Source organism: Aspergillus ambiguus, assembly GCF_047715705.1.
Source record: "Aspergillus ambiguus strain CBS 117.58 unplaced genomic scaffold BDV59scaffold_10, whole genome shotgun sequence".
Classification (NCBI taxonomy): domain Eukaryota; kingdom Fungi; phylum Ascomycota; class Eurotiomycetes; order Eurotiales; family Aspergillaceae; genus Aspergillus; species Aspergillus ambiguus.
In genome coordinates, this window is record NW_027395523.1 from 459141 (window position 1) to 479802 (window position 20662).

At 55.9% G+C, this 20662-nt stretch overlaps 11 protein-coding genes across 11 annotated transcripts; 6 read left to right on the forward strand and 5 right to left on the reverse strand.

Moving 5' to 3' along the window:
• Window positions 1-631: 631 nt before the first annotated feature.
• Window positions 632-2434, forward strand: BDV59DRAFT_12537 (structure-specific endonuclease subunit SLX1). Its single transcript, XM_073686885.1, has 2 exons — window positions 632-1207; window positions 1257-2434. Exons 1-2 carry the CDS (start codon window positions 969-971, stop codon window positions 2155-2157), a joined length of 1140 nt encoding a protein of 379 aa, XP_073549294.1. The 5' UTR covers window positions 632-968; the 3' UTR covers window positions 2158-2434.
• On the reverse strand, window positions 2170-2885 carry BDV59DRAFT_200873 (bifunctional thymidylate/uridylate kinase; the record flags this gene model as incomplete). Its single annotated transcript, XM_073693685.1, has 2 exons — window positions 2170-2699; window positions 2750-2885. The coding sequence occupies 2 exons, from the start codon at window positions 2883-2885 to the stop codon at window positions 2170-2172; spliced, it is 666 nt and encodes a 221-aa protein (XP_073549295.1).
• Window positions 2886-3112: 227 nt separating this feature from the next.
• Window positions 3113-4678, forward strand: BDV59DRAFT_200874 (tRNA-ribosyltransferase family protein; the record flags this gene model as incomplete). Its single annotated transcript, XM_073693686.1, has 3 exons — window positions 3113-3341; window positions 3418-4432; window positions 4501-4678. The coding sequence occupies 3 exons, from the start codon at window positions 3113-3115 to the stop codon at window positions 4676-4678; spliced, it is 1422 nt and encodes a 473-aa protein (XP_073549296.1).
• Window positions 4679-4982: 304 nt separating this feature from the next.
• BDV59DRAFT_192432 (methylenetetrahydrofolate reductase (NAD(P)H) MET12) lies at window positions 4983-7169 on the reverse strand (the record flags this gene model as incomplete). The annotated part of the gene is made up of 2 exons (XM_073692045.1): window positions 4983-6980; window positions 7083-7169. 2 exons carry the CDS (start codon window positions 7167-7169, stop codon window positions 4983-4985), a joined length of 2085 nt encoding a protein of 694 aa, XP_073549297.1.
• BDV59DRAFT_175657 (uncharacterized protein) lies at window positions 6959-8151 on the forward strand. Its single transcript, XM_073689296.1, has one exon. The coding sequence runs from the start codon at window positions 7525-7527 to the stop codon at window positions 8110-8112; it is 588 nt and encodes a 195-aa protein (XP_073549298.1). The 5' UTR covers window positions 6959-7524; the 3' UTR covers window positions 8113-8151.
• On the reverse strand, window positions 8152-8980 carry BDV59DRAFT_175658 (nucleoside-diphosphate kinase). Its single transcript, XM_073689297.1, has 5 exons — window positions 8906-8980; window positions 8811-8841; window positions 8534-8747; window positions 8411-8475; window positions 8152-8358 (listed from the first exon to the last, which is right to left on the reverse strand). Exons 1-5 carry the CDS (start codon window positions 8923-8925, stop codon window positions 8227-8229), a joined length of 462 nt encoding a protein of 153 aa, XP_073549299.1. The 5' UTR covers window positions 8926-8980; the 3' UTR covers window positions 8152-8226.
• A 178-nt stretch (window positions 8981-9158) lies between these two features.
• On the forward strand, window positions 9159-12392 carry BDV59DRAFT_175659 (glucan 1,3-alpha-glucosidase ROT2). The gene is made up of 3 exons (XM_073689298.1): window positions 9159-9414; window positions 9477-10215; window positions 10269-12392. The coding sequence occupies exons 1-3, from the start codon at window positions 9330-9332 to the stop codon at window positions 12328-12330; spliced, it is 2886 nt and encodes a 961-aa protein (XP_073549300.1). The 5' UTR covers window positions 9159-9329; the 3' UTR covers window positions 12331-12392.
• Window positions 12393-12515: 123 nt separating this feature from the next.
• Window positions 12516-13612, forward strand: BDV59DRAFT_175662 (PQ-loop repeat-containing protein). The gene is made up of 4 exons (XM_073689299.1): window positions 12516-12660; window positions 12723-12842; window positions 12900-13103; window positions 13159-13612. Exons 1-4 carry the CDS (start codon window positions 12530-12532, stop codon window positions 13565-13567), a joined length of 864 nt encoding a protein of 287 aa, XP_073549301.1. The 5' UTR covers window positions 12516-12529; the 3' UTR covers window positions 13568-13612.
• A 156-nt stretch (window positions 13613-13768) lies between these two features.
• Window positions 13769-14889, forward strand: BDV59DRAFT_200880 (uncharacterized protein; the record flags this gene model as incomplete). Its single annotated transcript, XM_073693687.1, has 3 exons — window positions 13769-13811; window positions 13918-14260; window positions 14325-14889. The coding sequence occupies 3 exons, from the start codon at window positions 13769-13771 to the stop codon at window positions 14887-14889; spliced, it is 951 nt and encodes a 316-aa protein (XP_073549302.1).
• A 321-nt stretch (window positions 14890-15210) lies between these two features.
• On the reverse strand, window positions 15211-16771 carry BDV59DRAFT_200881 (major facilitator superfamily domain-containing protein; the record flags this gene model as incomplete). Its single annotated transcript, XM_073693688.1, has 2 exons — window positions 15211-16218; window positions 16274-16771. The coding sequence occupies 2 exons, from the start codon at window positions 16769-16771 to the stop codon at window positions 15211-15213; spliced, it is 1506 nt and encodes a 501-aa protein (XP_073549303.1).
• A 708-nt stretch (window positions 16772-17479) lies between these two features.
• On the reverse strand, window positions 17480-18830 carry BDV59DRAFT_200882 (glycoside hydrolase family 18 protein; the record flags this gene model as incomplete). Its single annotated transcript, XM_073693689.1, has 5 exons — window positions 17480-18314; window positions 18364-18491; window positions 18539-18552; window positions 18603-18665; window positions 18722-18830. 5 exons carry the CDS (start codon window positions 18828-18830, stop codon window positions 17480-17482), a joined length of 1149 nt encoding a protein of 382 aa, XP_073549304.1.
• Window positions 18831-20662: the final 1832 nt, after the last annotated feature.

Below are 20662 nucleotides of genomic sequence, written 5' to 3' on the forward strand. Positions count from 1 at the left end.
AGGAGGCGGAGAGGATGATATAAAGAGGGTGGACAGGGGGAGTTGGTGGAGGGAGCAAGAGAGGGAGAGAGAGGGAGATGAAGATGGAGAAGAAGAAAAGCCGGATGAATGAAGGAACCGGAGATGGGGAGGAAGACCGACTAGCGGGAGTCTGGCCGAGATGGATCCGGTGGGGAGTGCGAGCCACCAAAGGGAGGGATAATGATGGTCAGAAAAGGGAGAAAATTCAATAAATCCAGGAATCACGCAGAGAAGAGAAATTAAGATCATACAATGTTGATCATATCGAAAGAGATCAATTAAATCCGTCTCGAGTCGGATTGGAATGCATCCATGGATATTGCAGCGGGTTAGTCATCCGATGTATGATCGTATCGCACTATGGATGCCGCAAACGGTGATGTAACGGATATACCTGGACGAACCCCAGACTGGACGTCTAGGGAGAATGGGTATTCTATAAGAGCAGAGGACAGTCAAGGACTAAACAATGCGATAGTACGGTTTCTACCAAATGTCGATGTGATACATCCACAGAAAGCTAGGGAACGATGGACGCATCCGATCAGCTGGATTCATGCCTTTCTCTGAACGGTAATTACATGTTTTCGGATCAGCGAGAGTCTCTGTGGTCCATGCGTAAGGGTCTGATCGGTTACTTAATTTGCACGACTGTACTGCGCAGGGTGCGGCCATCACACAGACACTCGAATGATCTTGCTCAACTCATGGACCGTACCTATTACCTGGTACCGGTAGAAGAAGAGGATGATGATTGATGTCCGGTCATGTGACCCCACGAAGTTGTACTTCAGATCAACACCACAACATAAACAACTTGAACCACAACCACAACACATTTCCATCTTCTGCCGATAAGTGATACTGTAATCTCTTGTCAATTAATTTCCCACCGTACCTGGTCAGCTACCCATTCCATTCATTGCCACCCCGCTTGATATATATCCATGGACCCCGAATCCCCCAAGCCCATCCCGGCCTACTATGCCTGCTATCTTCTCCGGTCAACCGTCAACAAACGCGCTGGTCTCTACGTCGGATCAACCCCTAACCCGCCTCGACGACTTCCCCAGCACAATGGTCTCTCAAAGGGAGGCGCGAAGAAGACCGCCACCAAAAACCGGCCCTGGGAGATGGCCCTACTCGTGGAGGGATTCATGAGTCGCACGGCTGCACTCCAATTCGAGTATGCGTCCCTTTACAGGTGCGGTGAGCCATATCACTGACTTCGATAGATGGGCATGGCAACACGAAGACTCCCGCCACATGCCCAAAGGCGAACCCCCCCAGACGAAGCGGCGCCAACGTCCCCGGCGATCCTTAACCGCTCACCTGGAACGACTGCACGCGTTGCTGCAGTCACCCTACTTTTCCAGCTGGCCGCTCGACCTCCGCTTTTTTGCCGCGGATGTCTACCAGTTATGGCATGTCTGGTGTGACCGTGCCAACGGCACCATCCCAGCCCATATCAGAGCCATCCCGGATGGGAACTGCCCCCAGGAAGACGCTGACCATCGCCGCGTGGGCAGCGTCGACGCCATCCAGACAGACTACAGCAAGATAGAAGACTACCTGGAAAAAGCCGTCTTTCTACTCGACGACCCGAACGATCTACACTGCAATGTGTGTGAAGCTCCCGTCCACCCGGAGAAGGAGTTGCTGGTGGTGTGTCCGCAGACGAGCTGCATATGTATCAGCCATGTATTGTGTCTCTCTACTAGATTTCTAACCTCCTCGGATGACCCAGACCAGTTGGTCCCCAAGTCCGGGAGCTGTCCTGCCTGCCGGAAGGTCGTCCCATGGCCGTTGATGATGCAGGAGTTGAGCCTCCGAACCCGCGGAGCAAAGGAGCTGCAAGCGATTCTCAGGAAAAAGGCAAGGAAGGATAAACGAAAAGCGGCGGCGGCGAGGGTACCCGAATCGGATAAGGGATCCCCTGAGGCAACTGCACAAACCGACGGGTTGGATCCGAACGGATCCCTCCACCAAGACGTTTTGGACGAAGACTGGGCGGAGCACTTGGACTGCGAGTCGGACGCTGACACTACAGGGCGATCAAAACCAAACCCAAAAGGCCAACAGAGGGTAGAGATCATCATAGAGGATAGCGATGAGGACGAATTAGACATCTTGTGACGGATCGACCAGTTATACAGCGATCGGGCCGAGTTTCCTCAAAGGGCCAATCTCGGTCAAACGGGTGATACGTTCCTCCACTGATTTCCAGATATCCTGCGAGACTTCTTGGAACGACCTCCCCGCATCGATGACACATACATCGCCGGTTGGCTGGACCTCGAAAATCGTCTTGAATAGTTCGCGAACACGGCTCTGCATGGTCTCGTTCTCGTACCGCTCAGCACCGAACCCACCGCGCTTCGCGGCAGCTTCTGGCGAGATCTGAAGGAAAAGGCAGAGGTCCGGACGGGGGAGGCCGATCTCCGGCAGCCATGCCCATCCTAGGGACAAATTGGGGTTCGCCTTTGCGGCCGAATACACGGCCCCAGAATAAGAGTAGCGGTCTACAATCACAGTGATTCCACGGGCGACGTCCTCTTCAATCCGCTGAGCCACCTCCCAGCGGTTGGCAGAGAAGAGAAGGTGGATGGAGTGGTCATCCATTTGCGATTGACCACGTAGGTAGCTATCAATCATCTGCCCAATGGGGGTTGTTCGGTCTGGACATCCATTAGTCTCGGCTCCAGACCACGGGGTTCAGTAACAATACCGGGGAACCGAATATATTTGACCGTGTGGCCTGATGCCTGCAGCGTATCCCGCAGAGTTTCGCATTGGCTCGATTTACCCGCTCGATCAAGGCCTTCGACCACGATAAGAGCTCCACGCTGCGCCGCGGGTTCCATGACGCAAGAAAGACAATATACACTGGACGAGGAGAGGCTGTGTACACGGGGTGGTCAGGAGAAGACGTGGTGGAGCGGAACGCGGGAGTGTGTTTTCCAGGCACCTTCAGGCACCAAGGCATACAGGCACCCGCAGGCACCACATGCAGATCGTCGATAAACGGTGTGGAACCGCCATCTTCCTCACTTCTCCAACACTTCATCGACAACAACCCTCTCGACCCGCCATGGACCCGGAAGCTTCCCCCGATGCAATGGTCAATTTCACTCTGCTGACCCCGAGCACGACCTCTGTTCTCGCACCGCGACTGGGATCCCTCGCTTTCGCGGGCAGAAAAGCCATCTCCACGCCAAACTTCGTCCCACTGACAACGCGGGGCGCTGTACCGCATATCTCCCACGATGTGATGCGCGAACAGACTGCCATTGGCAGTGTATACTTTGGTTTGGAAGATTGTACGTGATTGCACATCTCGAGACTGCACCTATCCACCGTGCCGCTGACAATAACGCCCATCGGGGCCCAGATCAGTCATAGAAAGACAGGAAAAGAAACGAACGGTGCCTGTATACAACATCCCCACCGCACCGCACGAGTCTCCCCTCCGCAAATTCACCTGCTTCCCGGACGACTTCCTCCTCATCCTCGGTCCCCGTCGTGTGCCCGCCGTCGCCTGTCCCCCCGACCACACCCCCAACTCGATCAGCATCCTCACGTCCGTCGGATTCCGCCAGCTGGACGGCACCCAGTACGTCGAAGCCGTGCAGAAGCTCCGTCCGGACATCGTCGTCGGCATGGCCGACCTCGTCCTGGGCAAGCGCGCTGGCCCCAAACGTCAGGGCAAAATGGTCGACCGTACCCATGCATACACCATGCACGGCACCGAGTCCCTCTACGGCTCGACGCAGCACCCCTCCCCCGCCGCCTACTTCGCCCCCATCCTCCCCCTCGAAAACACCCAGCAATCCCTCTACCTCGAGGAGCTCGAGGGCGACGACCTCCGTCCCCACATCTCGGGCCTAGCCCTCTACGACACCGCGTCCCTGTCCATCGTCCCGGAGTCCCTCGGCCGTCTCCCCCGCGTAGTCTTCAGCGAGCCCGCCACGCCGCACGAGCTCCTCCGACAGGTGTCCCTCGGCGCCGACCTCGTCACCGTCCCTTTCATCGGCGAGCTAACCGACGCCGGCATCGCCTGCGACTTCGTCTTCCCCCCTCCCAGCCCCAGCTCCTCCCCGGACACCACGACGGAGCAGCCGCTCGCATTCGACCTCTGGTCCCCAACTTACAAAACCGACACCGCCCCGCTCCGCCCCGACTGCACCTGCTACACTTGTCGCAATCACCACCGCGCCTATATCAACCATCTCCTGAACGCCAAGGAGATGCTGGCCTGGACGCTCTTGCAGCTGCACAACGTGCACACCGTCGACCGCTTCCTCGCCGGCGTCCGTGCCAGCATCGCGCGCGGCTCCTTCGACGCTGACGTCCACGCCTTCCACCGCGCGTATGTCTCTGAGCTGCCCGCGAAGGTCGGCCAGGGGCCGAGGTGAGTGCCCATCCCTTCCCTTTGTATGTTGCGTCCTTTTGAGCGAATGCTGACGAAGCGATGCACAGACTCCGCGGACACCATCGCCCCGCGACGGGGGCTCATCCGCCGCGACGGAATGCCCGCGCGTGGGGCCGGTTGGACGAGGCGGCGACCCGGTTCGCGGAGTCGCCTTCTGCTGTGGCGACGCCGGATACTGGGGCTGATGGGCTTGAAGAGCGCGGGTTTGCGCAGAAGACCGCGTGAGGGTGTCGGGTGCATGAGGTGTTGTGGAGTTGTGGGGTGGTCTGGGTTGTTATATATTGCTCAGTAGAAGATATACATATAATGAGACTCAATCCATAGCGTGCTTGCTATTCTATCCTAGTCAATTGCCACGAGAATGCATACAGCAACATAGAGCAGACCGGAATCATCACCAATAGGTTCGACATTACAAGCATACGATTCTACCACTAGACCACGAAGCCTCGGCTGAGGCGCCTAGGGGGGGCAATGGTCAGTCAGACCATGCATATCATCTCGACAGACACGGCCCCGTCGGGTATGTTCAGCAGTTCACCAGCTCCCGCCACATCCACTTCTTCTCATTCTCTTCCTCCTGGGAGCCCAGTTCGGTGCCGGCGCCAAAGTCCTGGCCGACCACACACACCAGCCACACGTCGTTCTTGGTACCCTCGAGGAAGCGCTCGGTGGGCGAGCCGCGGGGATAGATGCGGCGCCACTCGTCCCAGATGCGGTAGGCCTCGTCGCCCCAGGCGCGGAAGCTGACCTCCTCGATGATGGTCGGGGTGACAATCTCCTTGCCGCGGAAGACGCCCCAGGTGACGGCGTTGACGTTGTCCGGGTTCATCTCGATGGGGTCGGCGTCGGAGGTGTGGGCGGGCAGCGACGACTCGAAGTCGCCGCGGGCGTTGGTGGCGAACCAGGCGAGCTTCTCGTGGCCGTGCCGCTGGAGCAGCGGCTTGAGGGCGCTCCGGTAGTCCTTGGCCGGGCAGAAGAACTCGACAAACGGCTTCTGGAAGACGAAGCCCTCGCGCGGCGGACCCCAGCCGAAGACCGGGTCGTCGCTGCGGACCCCGTTCACCGCCGGCTGCGACGCCAGCGTCCACCAGCCCTTGCCGTCGATGAGCTGCAGCAGCTCCGGCCGGATCGTCTCGGTCTCCGCGTTCAGACCGCCCGTGCCCTCCTCCGCGCCGCCCTCCGACCACGGCACCATATGCAGCTCGCCGGACACGTGGCGGCGGAAGAGCGTGCTGATGTCCGCCGGCGTGACCGGGTAGCCCCAGATGCGGTGAGCGACGGACGGCGTGACGTGCAGGGACGGGCCGTAGCCGTCGATTTCTCCGAAGGCCGGGGACCGCGCGTCACCCCATCGGCCGTTGGGGAAGTCGTCCCAGGTGGCTTCCCGGCCGAGCGCGCCGAGACCCTCGGAGATCTGGAGCGTGGTGGACCGGTCGGGGGGCATGGCGGGCATGCCGGCGCTGGTGGCGGGGGCTTCATGGGAGACGGAGTCCTTAGAGGACCCGTTGGACACTTCCTTGTCGACGATGACGCGGTTGTGCGGGAGGGAGTTGATGGACGAGCGTCTGCGCGCGAGTGTCCGGATGGGGGTGCCGTTGGGAGCGACGTAGGACGAGGAGTCGATGGCCGACAGGCTGCCGCCGTCCACGAGCGCGTCGGAGTCTTCGGTGTACGGCGGGATCAGGTCACAGCGTTCCAGGATGAAGGAGACGGTCTTCTCGAGGTTGAGCGTGTAGAAGTGGAACCCCCGGAGCCCTGGACAGGGCAGACTGCGCATCCCGGCGACCAGGTCCTTGAGGATGTCGACACCGATCCGCTTCACGGCGTCATCGTCGTGCCGCACCTCCTCCAGCTTCGAGAGGATATGAGGCGGGATCTTGACATGGCTGAGCTTGGTGACTCTCGTCAGGATCTTGTAGCTGTGGATCGGCATCAGGCCAGGAATGATGGGGATGGTCTTGAAGGTCCCGGATTCATGGTTTCGTAACAGGTTCTCGAACTTGGTATAAGCATCAATGTCGTAAGTCAGTTGAGTCATTATAAAGTCAGCGCCGGCCTGGGTCTTCTCGATCAGATACGGAAGGTCTCTCTCGGGGTCCTGGACGTCCTGGAAGGAGTCGGCGGGATGGCCCTCCGGGTAGGCGGCCACACCGATGCAGAAGTAGTCGCCATGCTGTTGGCGGATGTACCGCACGAGGTCCACGGCAAACGTGAAGTCCTTGTTGCTGTCGTCCTCGCCGTGCATGTTGTACTCCTCACTGCGCGGGGGGTCTCCACGGAGGGCGAGGATATTCCGAATTCCCAGCACCTTGGCTTCCTCCAACGCTTCGTCGACCAGGCCCCGGCTCATGTTCGTGCAAGTCAGATGCAAGCAGGTCGTCAATTGCAGCTGACGCTGGCAGATCTCGGCCAGCTCGAGGGATCGCGCGGCGGTACTTCCTCCGGCGCCCCAGGTCACCGTGACGAAGAGAGGTCGCAAAGCTTGCGCCATACGCTCCAGACGGGCTTGGAGGTTAGCAAAACCCTACCACAGATACCGTTAGCAGTCCATCACAGTAGATATTGTGGATATCCCGGGTGGTCCAGTGCGGGGAGGCGTTGGAGGGGAAGCATTGGAGGGGTTCACCATCTGAGTCTTCGGCGGGAAAAACTCCAACGAGAAGTAGTTGGAGTTGGGCGGCAGAGCCGCGATCTTATCTGTGATTCTCTCCATTGTGGACTCTCTCCTGGAAGACGCTGGAGACGAGAGGGAGTGGAAGAGGTTGAGGAGTGGCGGGGGGGAAGTTCGCCGGGGAGGGACCGGCACGCGGAAGTGACTGCTGCTGCTGGGTGCGCTGGCGGTTCGGCTGCGTCCTGTCGGTCTCCAACACCACCTCATGGGGGAGTCTTCAGTGGGAAGCCATTGCGCATCGTCAGTCCAGTTCGACGGCGAGCGAGGGTTTGGTCTGATCGAATTTGCGACTTTGGGAAATTTTAATATGGGCATGTCCGTGCAAACAGCACAAACAGGCATCACGAACATCGCATCAACACCAGAGACCCTCTGATATTCGTCTCAATCCCGCATCATGTCGCCTCGTTTACCACTCTCTCGCTTCTCCCTACGCCTGTCCTCCCTCAAACCAAGGAGTCGTCGGCTCGTATCCACTCCTCCCTCGCAATCACCCCCAAAAGATCCCCAGTCGCGTCTGCGCCGGCTCAACAATCGTCTTCCTCGCTTCCTCTGCGCCTACACCACGCCCTTAATCGGCGCCCCCGGAACACACATCACGTCCTTCCTCATCCTCCACGAACTGACCGCCATTGTACCGCTACTTGGACTTGTCGCGGCTTTCCACTATGGAAACTGGCTCCCTGACCTGACTTCCAGCGCAGCCTTCGAGGAAGGCACGGGACGGTTTGGCCGATGGTTGCGCAAGAAAGGATGGATCGACGAGGACGTTGACATGGCCGCGGTCACTGCGGACAACTCTACAAATACAGAAACAGAGAAGAAAGGGGTGCGACTGGTCTTGGAGTTTGCGACAGCCTACGCGGTTACGAAGGCGCTACTTCCTATTCGCATTGCCGCAAGCGCATGGGCCACGCCTTGGTTTGCGCGGACTGTCCTCAGCCCTGTCGGCAGAGGCGTCCGATGGATGTTCGGACGGAAGTAGGTAGGTCGATTGTACTGTACTTAGGGGCGATATAGGAGAGTGTCAGGATCTCATCCCTCTGATTTGTATATTATCCAAGCCGGCCTTCCGGCAGCTATTTCAGAGAAGAAACATCTAGTTCTCGTAGATCCAGGCGTGCTGGGCGAGCTTGTAGGTCTGGAGCTCCTCCTTCTTGAACCAGAGAGCAATCTCCTTCTGGGCGGACTCGACGCTGTCGGAGCCGTGGCAGACGTTGCGGCCAACATCCTGAGGAAACGTCAGTAAGCCAGACAGATGATTCCGGAGCCGAACGACTTACGAGGGCGTAGTCACCACGGATGGTGCCAGGGGCAGAGGCAAGGGGGTTGGTGGCACCGAGGATGGCTGCGAACACCGGAGTCAGCACATGCAGATTGCCACATGAAGAGCGGGAGAGACATACTACGGCCGGTCTTGACGACGTCCTTACCCTCCCAGACCATGGCGCAGACGGGGCCGCTCAGCATGTAGGAGATGAGGCCGGGGAAGAAAGGCTTGGAGCTGAGGTCGGCGTAGTGCTGCTCCAGGAGGTCCTTGGAGGGGGAGGTGAGCTTCATGGCAGCGAGCTTGAAGCCGCGGTTCTGGAAGCGGGTGATGATGGGGCCAATGAGTCCACGCTGGCGGAGAGGTTAGTATGCGCAATTGGCGGATGGTCTTGATGGAAGTCTGTTCGCTCGCACCTGGACACCATCGGGCTTGACGGCAATGAAGCTAAGGAGGGTTAGCTTAATGGGAAGAGAATTGGAGGGAGGGAAGAGACATGGGAAGCACTTACGTCTGCTCGGTGTTGGACATTTTGAGGACGGGGGTAGAAGACGCAATTGGAAGACTGCAGGAAGTGGGATGAGGATGAGGAGGAGGAGAAGAAGAGGAAGAAGTTGAGTTGGCGAAAAATATTATGGGCCGGAAGCGTGGGGCTGCTGCCTTGGTGCCGTGATGCCTTACTGCCTGAATGCCTTAAGGGTTCCCCCCATCCGGTTAGCGGCCGGAGCTTCCCCATCCTGTCGACTCCATCTAGACATCCTTGAGACCAACTATCCTTCATCTCCTCCCTTCCTCCACATCTTCTTCCTCTTCCCCCAGAGCTCGTGTGTCTGGCCTTCAGCTCGGGTAGATGCAGGTCACCACACCATTCGCTGAGATTATTCGTCCTGTCAGAGGTTGAGTGTCTCTGATTGCATTTGTTATTAGCTCACGTCATGGCCGCCGTTCGGTCATTGTCCCCCCGCTGGACACTACTCCTGTCCGTGCTCATCCTGCTCGGATGCCTCATTATCCCAGGTGGTACGTCATAGGGAACCCGTATCTGCCACGGAAGAGCAATCATTAACGCGTCTCCCCTCCAGTCGCGGTCAAACACGAGAACTTCAAGAAATGCTCGCAATCTGGCTTCTGTAAACGGAACAGGGCCTATGCTGATGACGTATCCGCAAAGGGCTCCTCCTGGCTCTCCCCTTACGAACTCGAACCCTCGTCCCTTCACTTCAAGGATGGCCAATTGCAAGGCACCATTCTCAAGTCCGTCTCGGACAATGAGAAGGTCCGACTTCCGCTCACCGTGTCCTTCCTGGAATCGGGTGCCGCTCGAGTCATCGTCGACGAGGAAAAGCGCTTGAAGGGTGACATTGAGCTCCGCCACAACAGTGCGGCTCGTAAGGAGCGATACAACGATGCTGAGAAATGGGTTCTGGTCGGTGGACTGGACGCGAGCAAGACTGCGGCCCTGAGCTCCGAACCGGCAGCTGGTTACACCAAGATCTCCTATGGACCGGACAACCAGTTCCAGGCTGTTATTTGCCATGCGCCGTTTGGAATCGAGTTCCAGCGAGACGGCGAAACCCACGTTCAGCTGAACAACAAGGGTCTTCTGAACCTGGAGCACTGGCGGCCCAAGGTCGACACCCCGGAAGGTGCCGAGGGATCTCAGGAAGACCAAAGCACCTGGTGGGAAGAGACCTTTGGTGGAAACACTGACTCCAAGCCCCGTGGTCCTGAGAGCGTGGCGATGGATATCACATTCCCTGGCTATAGCCATGTTTTCGGTATCCCCGAGCATGCTGACTCGCTTTCCTTGAGGGAGACCCGGTAAGTAATGGTATTGTTCATGTTTGTCGCCACCAAGGCTGATTCTCCCGCAGTGGTGGTTCTGGAAACCACGACGAGCCGTACCGCATGTACAATTCGGACGTGTTTGAGTACGAGCTCAACAGTCCCATGACTCTGTACGGCTCTATCCCGCTCATGCAGGCCCACCGCAAGGGCTCCACCGTTGGCGTTTTCTGGCTCAACGCTGCCGAAACCTGGGTTGATATCGTCAAGTCCGGTTCCTCCAACCCGCTGGCTTTGGGCATTGGTGCTAAGACCGACACCCAGAGTCACTGGATGTCCGAATCGGGCCGGATCGACCTGTTCGTCTTCCTGGGGCCAACTCCACAGGACATCAGCAAGACTTATGGTGAGCTCACCGGTTACACCCAGCTGCCTCAGCATTTCGCCATTGCGTATCACCAGTGCCGCTGGAACTATGTCACCGACGAGGACGTCAAGGACGTGGACCGCAACTTTGACAAGTACCAGATCCCGTACGATGTCATCTGGCTCGACATTGAATACCTCGATGACCGGAAGTATTTCACTTGGGACCCGCTCACGTTCCCCAACCCCATTGGTATGGAGGAGCAGCTGGATGATTCCGAACGGAAACTCGTGGTCATCATCGACCCTCACATCAAGAACTCCGACCAATACGCCATCTCTCAAGAGTTGAAGAGCAAGGGTCTCGCGACCAGGAACAAGGATGGAGAGATTTACGAAGGTTGGTGCTGGCCCGGTTCGTCGAGCTGGATTGACTGCTTCAACCCTGAGGCGCTGAAGTGGTGGCATGGACTGTTTAAATACGACAAGTTCAAGGGAACCCTCCCCAATGTTTTCATCTGGAATGATATGAATGAGCCGTCCGTGTTCAATGGCCCTGAAACGACGATGCCCAAGGACAACCTTCATTGGGGCAACTGGGAACACCGCGACATTCACAATGTTCATGGGATCACCTTTGTCAACGCCACGTACGATGCCATGTTGGAGCGCAAGAAGGGAGAGGTTCGCCGCCCCTTCATCCTCACCCGGTCGTACTACGCCGGTGCGCAACGGACGTCCGCGATGTGGACCGGAGACAACCAAGCCACCTGGGAACATCTGGCTATTTCCATCCCCATGGTCCTGAATAACGGTATTTCTGGATACCCGTTCGCCGGCGCGGATGTCGGTGGTTTCTTCCACAACCCGAGCAAGGATCTCCTCACTCGCTGGTACCAGGCTGGTATCTGGTATCCGTTCTTCCGCGCCCACGCGCACATTGATACCCGTCGGCGCGAGCCTTATCTCATTTCTGAACCTCATCGGTCGATCATCGCGCAGTCGATCCGTCTGAGATACCAGCTCCTTCCGGCCTGGTACACCGCTTTCCATGAGGCGTCGGTCAATGGCACCCCGATCGTGAGACCGCAGTGGTACGTTCACCCATCCGACGAGGCTGGGTTCGCCATCGACGACCAGCTCTACCTGGGAACCACGGGTCTCCTCACCAAGCCCGTTGTGGCCGAGGGGGTTGATCGTGCGGAGATCTACATCGCAGACGACGAGAAGTACTACGACTACTTCGACTACACCGTCTACCAGGGTGCGGGTAAGAGACACTCAGTGCCTGCGCCTATCGACAAGGTTCCCTTGTTGATGCAGGGCGGTCACATCATCCCTCGCAAGGACCGCCCGCGCCGCAGCAGTGGTCTGATGAAGTGGGATCCCTACACGCTGGTGATCACTCTGGACAAGCACGGCCAGGCGGACGGCACGGTGTACGTCGACGATGGAGAGACCTTTGACTACGAGCGTGGGGCCTACATCCACCGCCGATTCCACTTCCAGGACTCGGTCCTGTCGTCGGAGGACATCGGCACCAAGGGACCGAAGACGGCTGCGTACCTGAAGAGCATGGCTGGCGTCCGGGTGGAACGAGTCGTGGTCATTGACCCTCCGCAGGAGTGGCAGGGAAGACACAGCGTGACCGTCATTGAAGAGGGCGCCAAAACTGCTTCGACGGCTTCGATGGAATACTACAGCCAGGCGAACGGCAAGGCGGCGTATGCGGTGGTGAAGAACCCGAACATGGGGATTGGAAAAACGTGGAGGGTTGAATTTTAGATGGATAGAGCTGTCGATAGGCGATTATATAGGAAGAGATTTCATGAACACTTCCCTCTTCCTCATACCTATACCTGTTACGTGTATGTCTTGTGTACATTAATTGTGGTCCCGCTGAGTCAGCCAGGGACGATCACCGCCCCAAAAAAAAGCCGATAAGGAGACGCTTCCGGTCATTCCTGGGCATTTCTTGTCTTCGATGGACTCTCGTCTCTCCGTCTTCTTGCGACAGATTCGACCCGACGTCTTCGACACGCAGACGGCCTCCCGCAAATCCGTGTACACGATGTATCTCGTGTCCCTCGCTCTGGAATATGGCGCTCCACTCTTGTCTGTCCTCCCAGCAAGCCACCCTCCCTGGGGGATCTAATGCTGACCGTAGAGAATCACAGTCTGATCACGTCGCCATTGACGTCGTACACCGACCAGATCCTCAGTATCCAGCGAACCAGGAGCTCCGCCGGGTTCTCCCTGGACATCCCGCTGATTATGCTTGTCGCGTCGATCCTCAAGTAAGCCGCAAGCCGAAAAGGTCGCCATGGAAAGACACAATTAACGTCTGGGTGTAGGGTCTTCTACTGGTTCGGCGATTACTACTCGCTGTCGCTCCTGGCGCAGGCCGTCATTATGATCGGGGTGCAGATGGTGTTACTGAAGGTCGCGCTGGACAACCGGCCGTCGAGCACCGTCGAACACGTCCCGTTCAGCAACCTGGACAGTGAGAAAGCCGGCGCCCGCCCGTACGATTTCTGGCAGTGGAAAGCCGCGAAGCCGTATGCTCCTTTCATCACATTACACCCCGGAGGGCAAGGTGGCTAACGACAACAGGTACTGGATGTTCCTGGCGTACATGATTACCGGCCTCTCGTTTGTCCAGATCTTCCTTCCGTTCCTCGCGCAGTCGGAGCTCTATATCAACGCGCTCGGGTACACAGGGCTGGCGGTCGAAGCGACGTTGCCGCTGCCGCAGATCCTGGCGAACCACCGGTCCCGGTCGTGCAAGGGATTCCGCGTGTCTGTGCTCGTGGCGTGGATTCTGGGCGACGTGATGAAGCTGAGCTACTTCTTCGGCAGCCAGGAGGTCATTCCGTGGGCGTTCCGGCTGTGTGCGCTGTTCCAGTGCGTGTGTGACTTCTATCTCGGGGCGCAGTTCTGGATGTATACGCGGCCGTCGTTGTCTTCGTTCCGGACTGCGGGCAGTCCGGTGGAGATGGGGAAGGAGATGCGGATGAATTGAATAGACGATAGAGAATAGAGATTACCATATATCTACCTAATGAACCTATTTCTTGCTCGTATATACGGCGTACGGCGTATGCACTAGTTCACTCGTTAATAACTAGTAGTTAACTAAGTTAACTGGAGGCTAGTGCTGAGTCATCGACCGAGTTCAATAAAATGAACCTCACTATCTCTAACCGAGTCGCTTACACCCATCATGGCTTCAGTCACCGCGACCATCCGCATCGGCTACGTGCCCGGTAAGTGCATCCTATACGCGCATACATACCTCTCTCCTCTCCTCGCCAAGATCTCCACCATGCGCCTCACCTACATCTACTACATCCAGCCGCTAATATAAAACAGAGCACTACCTCACCCCGCTCCATCTGGCCCTCCGCTCCCCGGCCTTCCGCGCCCTGCCCTTCAATGTCTCGCTGGTCCCCTTCCCCTCCGGGACGGGGCACATGATCACCTCGCTCCGCGAGAAGGAAATCGATGTCGGAATCGGCTTAACCGAGGGCTGGGTGGCCGGCCTCGCCGGCAAGCAGCAGGCCCAGAAGGACCCCTCCGAGGGCGGGTACCGCATGGTCGGCCAGTGGGTCGAGACGCCGCTGCGCTGGGCCATCGTCACCGGCCGCCAGCGGGAGGCTCTCCGCGGCGTGGCGGACCTGAAGGACCAGCGCGTGGGCGTCAGTCGGCTGGGAAGGTAAGCAAGCCCATCCCATACAAATCAACTATGTGTTATGTATGCAGGTCGCTAACGACCGCAGCGGCTCGCACATCATGTCGTTCGTGCTGGCCCAACAGCAGGGCTGGAAGCCGGACTCGCTCACGACCGTCCCGCTGGGTCCGTTCGCGGCGCTGCGCACCGGCGTGACCGAAGCCACGGCCGAGTTCTTCATGTGGGAGCACTTCACCACCAAGCCGTACTTCCACGCCACCGCGGAGACGCCCGCCCCGCCGCTGAAGAAGATCGGCGAGATCTACACCCCGTGGCCGTCGTGGATGGTCGTCGCGTCGACCGCCGTCTTCCCGGATCCGTCGCGGAGCGAGCAGCTGGAGCAGCTGTTCCGCGTGCTGGACCAGGGCGTCCATGACTTTGAGGCAGATACGGCGCAGGCGGTGCGGCTGCTGGGGACCGGCGAGCTGGGCTGTACGTATAGCGAGGCGGATGCTACGGAGTGGCTGAAGGATGTGCGGTTTGCGAGGGGTGTACGTGGTGTCGACCGGAAGATGGTCGAGGGGGTTGTGGATGTGTTGAAGGTCGCTGGTGTTATTGATGAGGCGATGACACCTGATGAGGCGGTGCAGAGGGTGGTGGGCATCCATCGGTAGATGTAGTGGATACGTTCAGGGTATGTAGATAGCCTCAAACTGGCGTAGAGGTCCTCTACCAACATATAGAGCTGCAAGTTATGCTACTGTACAGAAGGCCAAAAATGCACTTTTAGTAGCGTAATCAATTTATTCTGACAGTTTCTTGAATAGGACTACTGCTGACGGCCTGCTGTGCGGATGCCCGCTGGTCGAATGTATCTATAGCCTCCATGACCGTTATTCCTTTTGTAATCTCATAATCATCAAATTGCAGGAGATGGATCGGACTGGATCTTCCATCGTCTACTGGTGTTCATTTGCAAACTAATGTCAAAGAGCTCAATGTCCATGCCCTAACCATGAACCTCGCCGTCTCAACCGCTCCCCATACCGCCAGACAAACAAAGGACTAAGCACGCCAATTACCAAAGCCAAAAACCCCAGCAGAGTGTTTCCCCATCCGTACCCCAGCTCTGCGTACATGGTCGGGGCAAACAAGGGAAACCCAAAGCCGAACAGACCGCGTGGGAGCCAGGGGGCAGCGGCAGCGCTAACCGCATAGTCTGGAAAAGCCTCCATGAGATACGCGAGAATACACTGGTAGGTAACGCAGATCCCGATCGTCATTGGCACCATGGCGATGTCCAGGGCTATCCACGGGACGTGGTACTGGGCCGTCCATCCGTATGCGAATAGGGAGGATGGGATTGCGAAGGCGCCGATGATCATGAGGGGGAGACAAAATTCGGCCCTTCCAACGTCACTATTGCGACGTTTCAAGGCGCAATAGATGCGGTCCATGAAGCCAAGGCATAGGGTGCCAATGAAATAGCCAACCCCGACTGCAATGTAGTGTAACGAGGCTATGTCCGCCGTTTGATGGTAGTGTTGTTCCCACATGGTAGCGAAGGTGGCCATGACCAGATAGGTCAAACCATGGGCAAAAGCCATGTGGAGTGAGAACACCTGGACAAGGGGGTTAGTAGTGAGCAGGTGTATAGGTCTAAAGAGCCGTTTGTAGAAGAGATCTATAAGGCCGCCTCCATTGTCCTCGTCAGGAACTTTGTAAACCACATCAGTAAGACGCGCTTGTGAAAGCTGTTTCTTCTTGCGTTCCAAAATTAATGGCTTGTGGGATTCCAATTGCACAAAAAATTGCATGAGAACTAAGACACCCAGTACGATTGAGGTGGAGTAGAATGCAAACCGCCAGGACACGGTCTGTGATGTGCACCCGCCTACAATGGCTCCAACGGGGTTGGCGAAGATGAAAGCTGAGTTCAGGACTGTCAATGCTTTACCTCGCTCCTCAGCGCGAAAGCAATCGGCGACCACAGCGTACGAGATCTGTCCGGGTGGTCAACTAGCATGCGATGAATGGTCCAGATCTGGAGATACTGACCGCTGGGGAGGCTCCAGCCCCAAACCCGGAGAGAAATCGCAATGCTATGAGCTGGTCTTTGGTCCTTGTAAAGCCACAGGCCAAATTGAACACGAAATAGAACGTATTTCCTATGAGAGCCAAGGGAACTCGGCCGAACATTTCGCTGACTGGCGCCAGCATTACTGGGCCAAGCGCAAAAGCCAGCGCATACAGAGAAACCGTGAGCGGCCCTTCCACCTTTGGGTCCATGCCGAGCTCATCGGAAATGACCTGGATGAACGGGGGGACCAGGGTTGCGCACAGGGTCGCCAGCATGAATATGAGGGTGGTGATCACGGTGATTGACCATCTTCGCCAACTGGGCCAGTCGCACGGGTCTTGGAATTCATCGTCAAATTGCACTAGAACGACCTGTTTTCCATCCTCGGCCACAGAACCATTTCTCGGCGCAGTATCTTCATGCTTGGGCTTATCTGCCAATTGCGTATGGTCTTGGCTTCCCGGGGAGACAGCCATAGGATCTGCCGTTTCGAGGGTGACAGGACAGAATTTCGATGGAGAAGGTAAGAGGAAATCAGTATAGCAAAATGGCTGGGCCCAGCTCCTCTGTCTTGAAGCGATCTCGATTGTGACAGAGGGGGCAAAAACACTCAATTGCGACGGGGTGCCATTATCATCCACCCTGCCAGTATCACACAGATGCCCTACTACTACTGCCTGGGGTAGATTTGGCAAGCATGTATCAGTCCCTTGCTGCCCCTTGACGTGTTTCTGATGTGGGTATCGAGGATCCAGGACCGGGAATGCAAGAATACATTGATCGCCCTGGAGGCTCAAAGAGGCAGTTCCGGCATGTTTATACCATAGGGGAATGCTACTTTTGTTTCCCTTATGGAAAAGTTCTGGAGGATTTAAGCCTCGTATAGCGACGGAAGGTGTTGGAAGAATTTCACCAACTTGGTGTGGAACTACACCAGAATGTAATCATTACACTGTATCTAAAATGTTCCGGTCAACGATTTAACAAGGGACGTGCAAATTTGCCAAGCAGTAACCCAACTCTAGCAGTTGGCCGATCTTGTAAATCAAGCGAATAAACGTTTTTCGTCATTGTGTACAGTGCCCCATGCATCTGCAAGGGCCCGAATATAAACATAACAAACGACAGAAACAGGCCCCAGAATTCTCCAAGTACGTCCTAGAGGCATAAAGGATCACCCTCCATCACGCCCGCCACACAGACCGGGTCACCCCATACACCTTTCCAAAAAGCTCCGAGTGAGCCTGCGACAGGGCCTTACGGACAGAGTCCAAGAACCCCTCGTTGCCATACGCCTGGGTGACATCCCACATCATGACGCCTCCAAAGCTCTCAAATGTCTTGCAGTACTCGATGACCGGTTCCAGATCCGACGCAGGAACGTAGCCCGTGCTCGCGGCCTTGGTGTTAGCTGGCACGCCCAGGAAAATCTTTGCCTTCTTGTTCTGGGACACCTTCTTCGCCCAGTTGGCCCAGGTCTCGAAGTTGAAGCTCTTCTGCTTATCCTGGCCCTTCTGGAAGGAGTTGACGCCGCAGAAGTTGTTATAGAACTGCACCCACACGGCGTCGATCGACACATCCCCATTGAGGATGTCCTTGTCTGCCGCATCCGGGTACGGGCACTGCGGCGCCGCGGTAAGGAAATACTTACCCGACTTTTCAGCGTCCATCAGCTCACGCAGGCGCTTCGCAAACGGCAGCATATGCTTCGTCGCAGCTTCAAAATCAAAGTCGAACCCGTCGACGGAGGCATCCCCGAAGGGCCGGTGAACGTCGCCATTTGCCAAGCCCCGGTGCTTTGTGCCGTTGGTAACCCGGCGTGGCTGGTGGAAGGTCGCGTTCGTGAAGCTGCTGTGGGAGGTGCTGTTTCCACCGGATGACGGCCCAAAGGTCTTCCAAATGAGCTCGGCGCCGGCTTTAGCGTCTGAGTCTGACTCGAAGCCTCCCTCGCTGTAGGTGGCGCCGCCGATCGACAAGATGATCGACTTGCCTTTCTTCTGGCATTTTTTGATGTCCTCACTGGGGTCGTTAGTATGTTACAGATCTCTGGGGATTGGTCATCGCGCACCCAACTTCGGGGCAGTCCTTCAGGCCGGTGCCGTCGAACGTCTTGCACTGTTTGCTGGTGGTGGAGAAATCATAACTTGGGACACCACCTTGGCCGTTGACCGTCATCACGAAAGCAAGGACAATGACCTGATAGGTGAGTTGCTTAGTTTATTATAAGGGAGCGAGGCGCATACATCGATGTTGTCGTCTAATTATAGTTAGTACTATCTAGAGGGTAGTTGATAGAGGACCACTCACCATCACAGTAATGACCCAGTCTTTGTTGCGCGAGCTCTCCCTGGCCGTCGAAGGAGTTCTGGCCTAGGTGGTGTTTTAGCACTGTAGAGAAGCTGGGCTATGAACTCTATATCGCCTACCCCAATACACAACGACATTGTTAGAGGTAGAGAGGTCAAGTTTGGCATAGGCTCCTCCGATAGAGGTGAGCCCAGCACTGATAGCAAGCAATTTTTGAAGAGAAGGCATGACTTCAATGATTAAAAAGTGAACTAAGAATCCTAAACAAGCAGAGACCAACCTCGCGACAGAAGCGGTCCAACAGCCCGGATATATACATGACTCCCATTGATGAACTCGGAAAACACCCAAATACCGAGATGACGTTGACCTATCTCTCGAGTCGGCTTCTGATAGACAACGCAGACGACCGGAAACGAAGCTAAATGGCCAAGCTTTTCGAGTAGTGTCGTGTGAAGATTCCCCCGTGATGATCGACCGCCATCCACACATCCACGATCGTTTTCATTAAAGTGCCGACTCACTGGCATTCCCCGGTAGCGATCATTCCAATCAGGAGAAGATCTTCTCATCTGTCAGTCCTGCTGAAAGGGTACGATCTACCCCGGGAAACTCAACTGCCGCGTTTCGGTCCATGCGAACGGAGGGCGTGCATTCCACACTACGTTAACCGGCAACTGACTCGGCCGACGGAATGCAGCACTTTCCGTGGGAAACTGAGTCGAAGCCTGTGACAAGGCGGTGGCAGATGATCCACGAAATCGTCTGACAGAACGGAGAATATTGTTAGGCAGGTGGGCTGGTAGCCAAGGCACATGCGGACGGTTGTCTGTCAGACATTAGGGTAACGGGGGTCACCTGCTTCCGGTAACGTAGCCACTACTCGTTCTCAAGGTTAATTAACGTATTTACAAGGGGTTACTACAGGAAATGTTAGGTATGCTATTGTGGTCGTCATTGTGCTTAGGAATTCAGTGTATTTCTGCCTTTAGCTGGATGAATGTCGTAAATCTCTGCGAATATATCGAGAAAATGTGCCTTTTCTATTCTTCTTTTAAACACATTTATTTCTTCCCGCGAAGACCACAACTTACTATGTTTTTCATTCAATAAATGCTAAAAGAAGTGAAGCTCTTGGATTAACTGGGCTGCCTATGATGGCGCTGCAGATAGCCAGGAGCAGTATTAAACCCTACTTAGTCGCGACATAGGGGTTATCGTTCTACGAGTCTCTTAGCTTCAGTCTCTTCTACGTGCTAATAGTCGATAAGCCCTACTATCTAATACTAAGATTATCGTTAAAAGAGAAACATAGAATATAAACTAAGAATCGATTCATAAGTATATTAGATACTTTAAAGAAAGATTTACGTAGATAGATCCGACTAACTTTATTAGATAGTCTGAAATGCCATCGACCTGCGGCTGCGCTAAGCACTTAATAAATTACAATGTCCGCTTAACCTAGACGCACACTACTTACTACGTAGCTACTCGATAAATCCTACTCAAATTCGAAGATTAGGCCCTTAGGTCTAGCTATAAGAGGGATACCATACCGATACTGATTATGAGTTGGTCTATACAATATCGCCCAAACTCCAAGTGCGATTCCCCCCGACTTAGAGCTCGGAGCGGAGGAGAGACCCACAAATATATACGCCATTCCGAATGAATTTTGTGCTGTCCATAAAAGGAAGGCTGGTCAGTCAATTAGATAGAAATGGAGATATACGATGCATCTGTTCCTCTTTACCTTCTACCTTCGAGCTTCAGGCATCACAACACCTAGAATAAGGGTCTATTTGTTTGACCGGTTTGAGGATACCTGTCATCAGCTCGTCACCTTCTCCCGCAACCTGCCTTGGTAATGGCAGACACATCTACGGGAGTAAGCTTTTGCTCAAGCGATGTAGCTTTACCTGTTTTGCTATAGGTTTAGAAGCCAATTCGAAGTGCGGGCGAAGGCCGTTTACTGACGCGATAAACCATCCCTCAGATAAATTCCTACGGATAAAGCAATGAAGAACCCCGAATTATGTGACCTTCGAGAGGCTAGG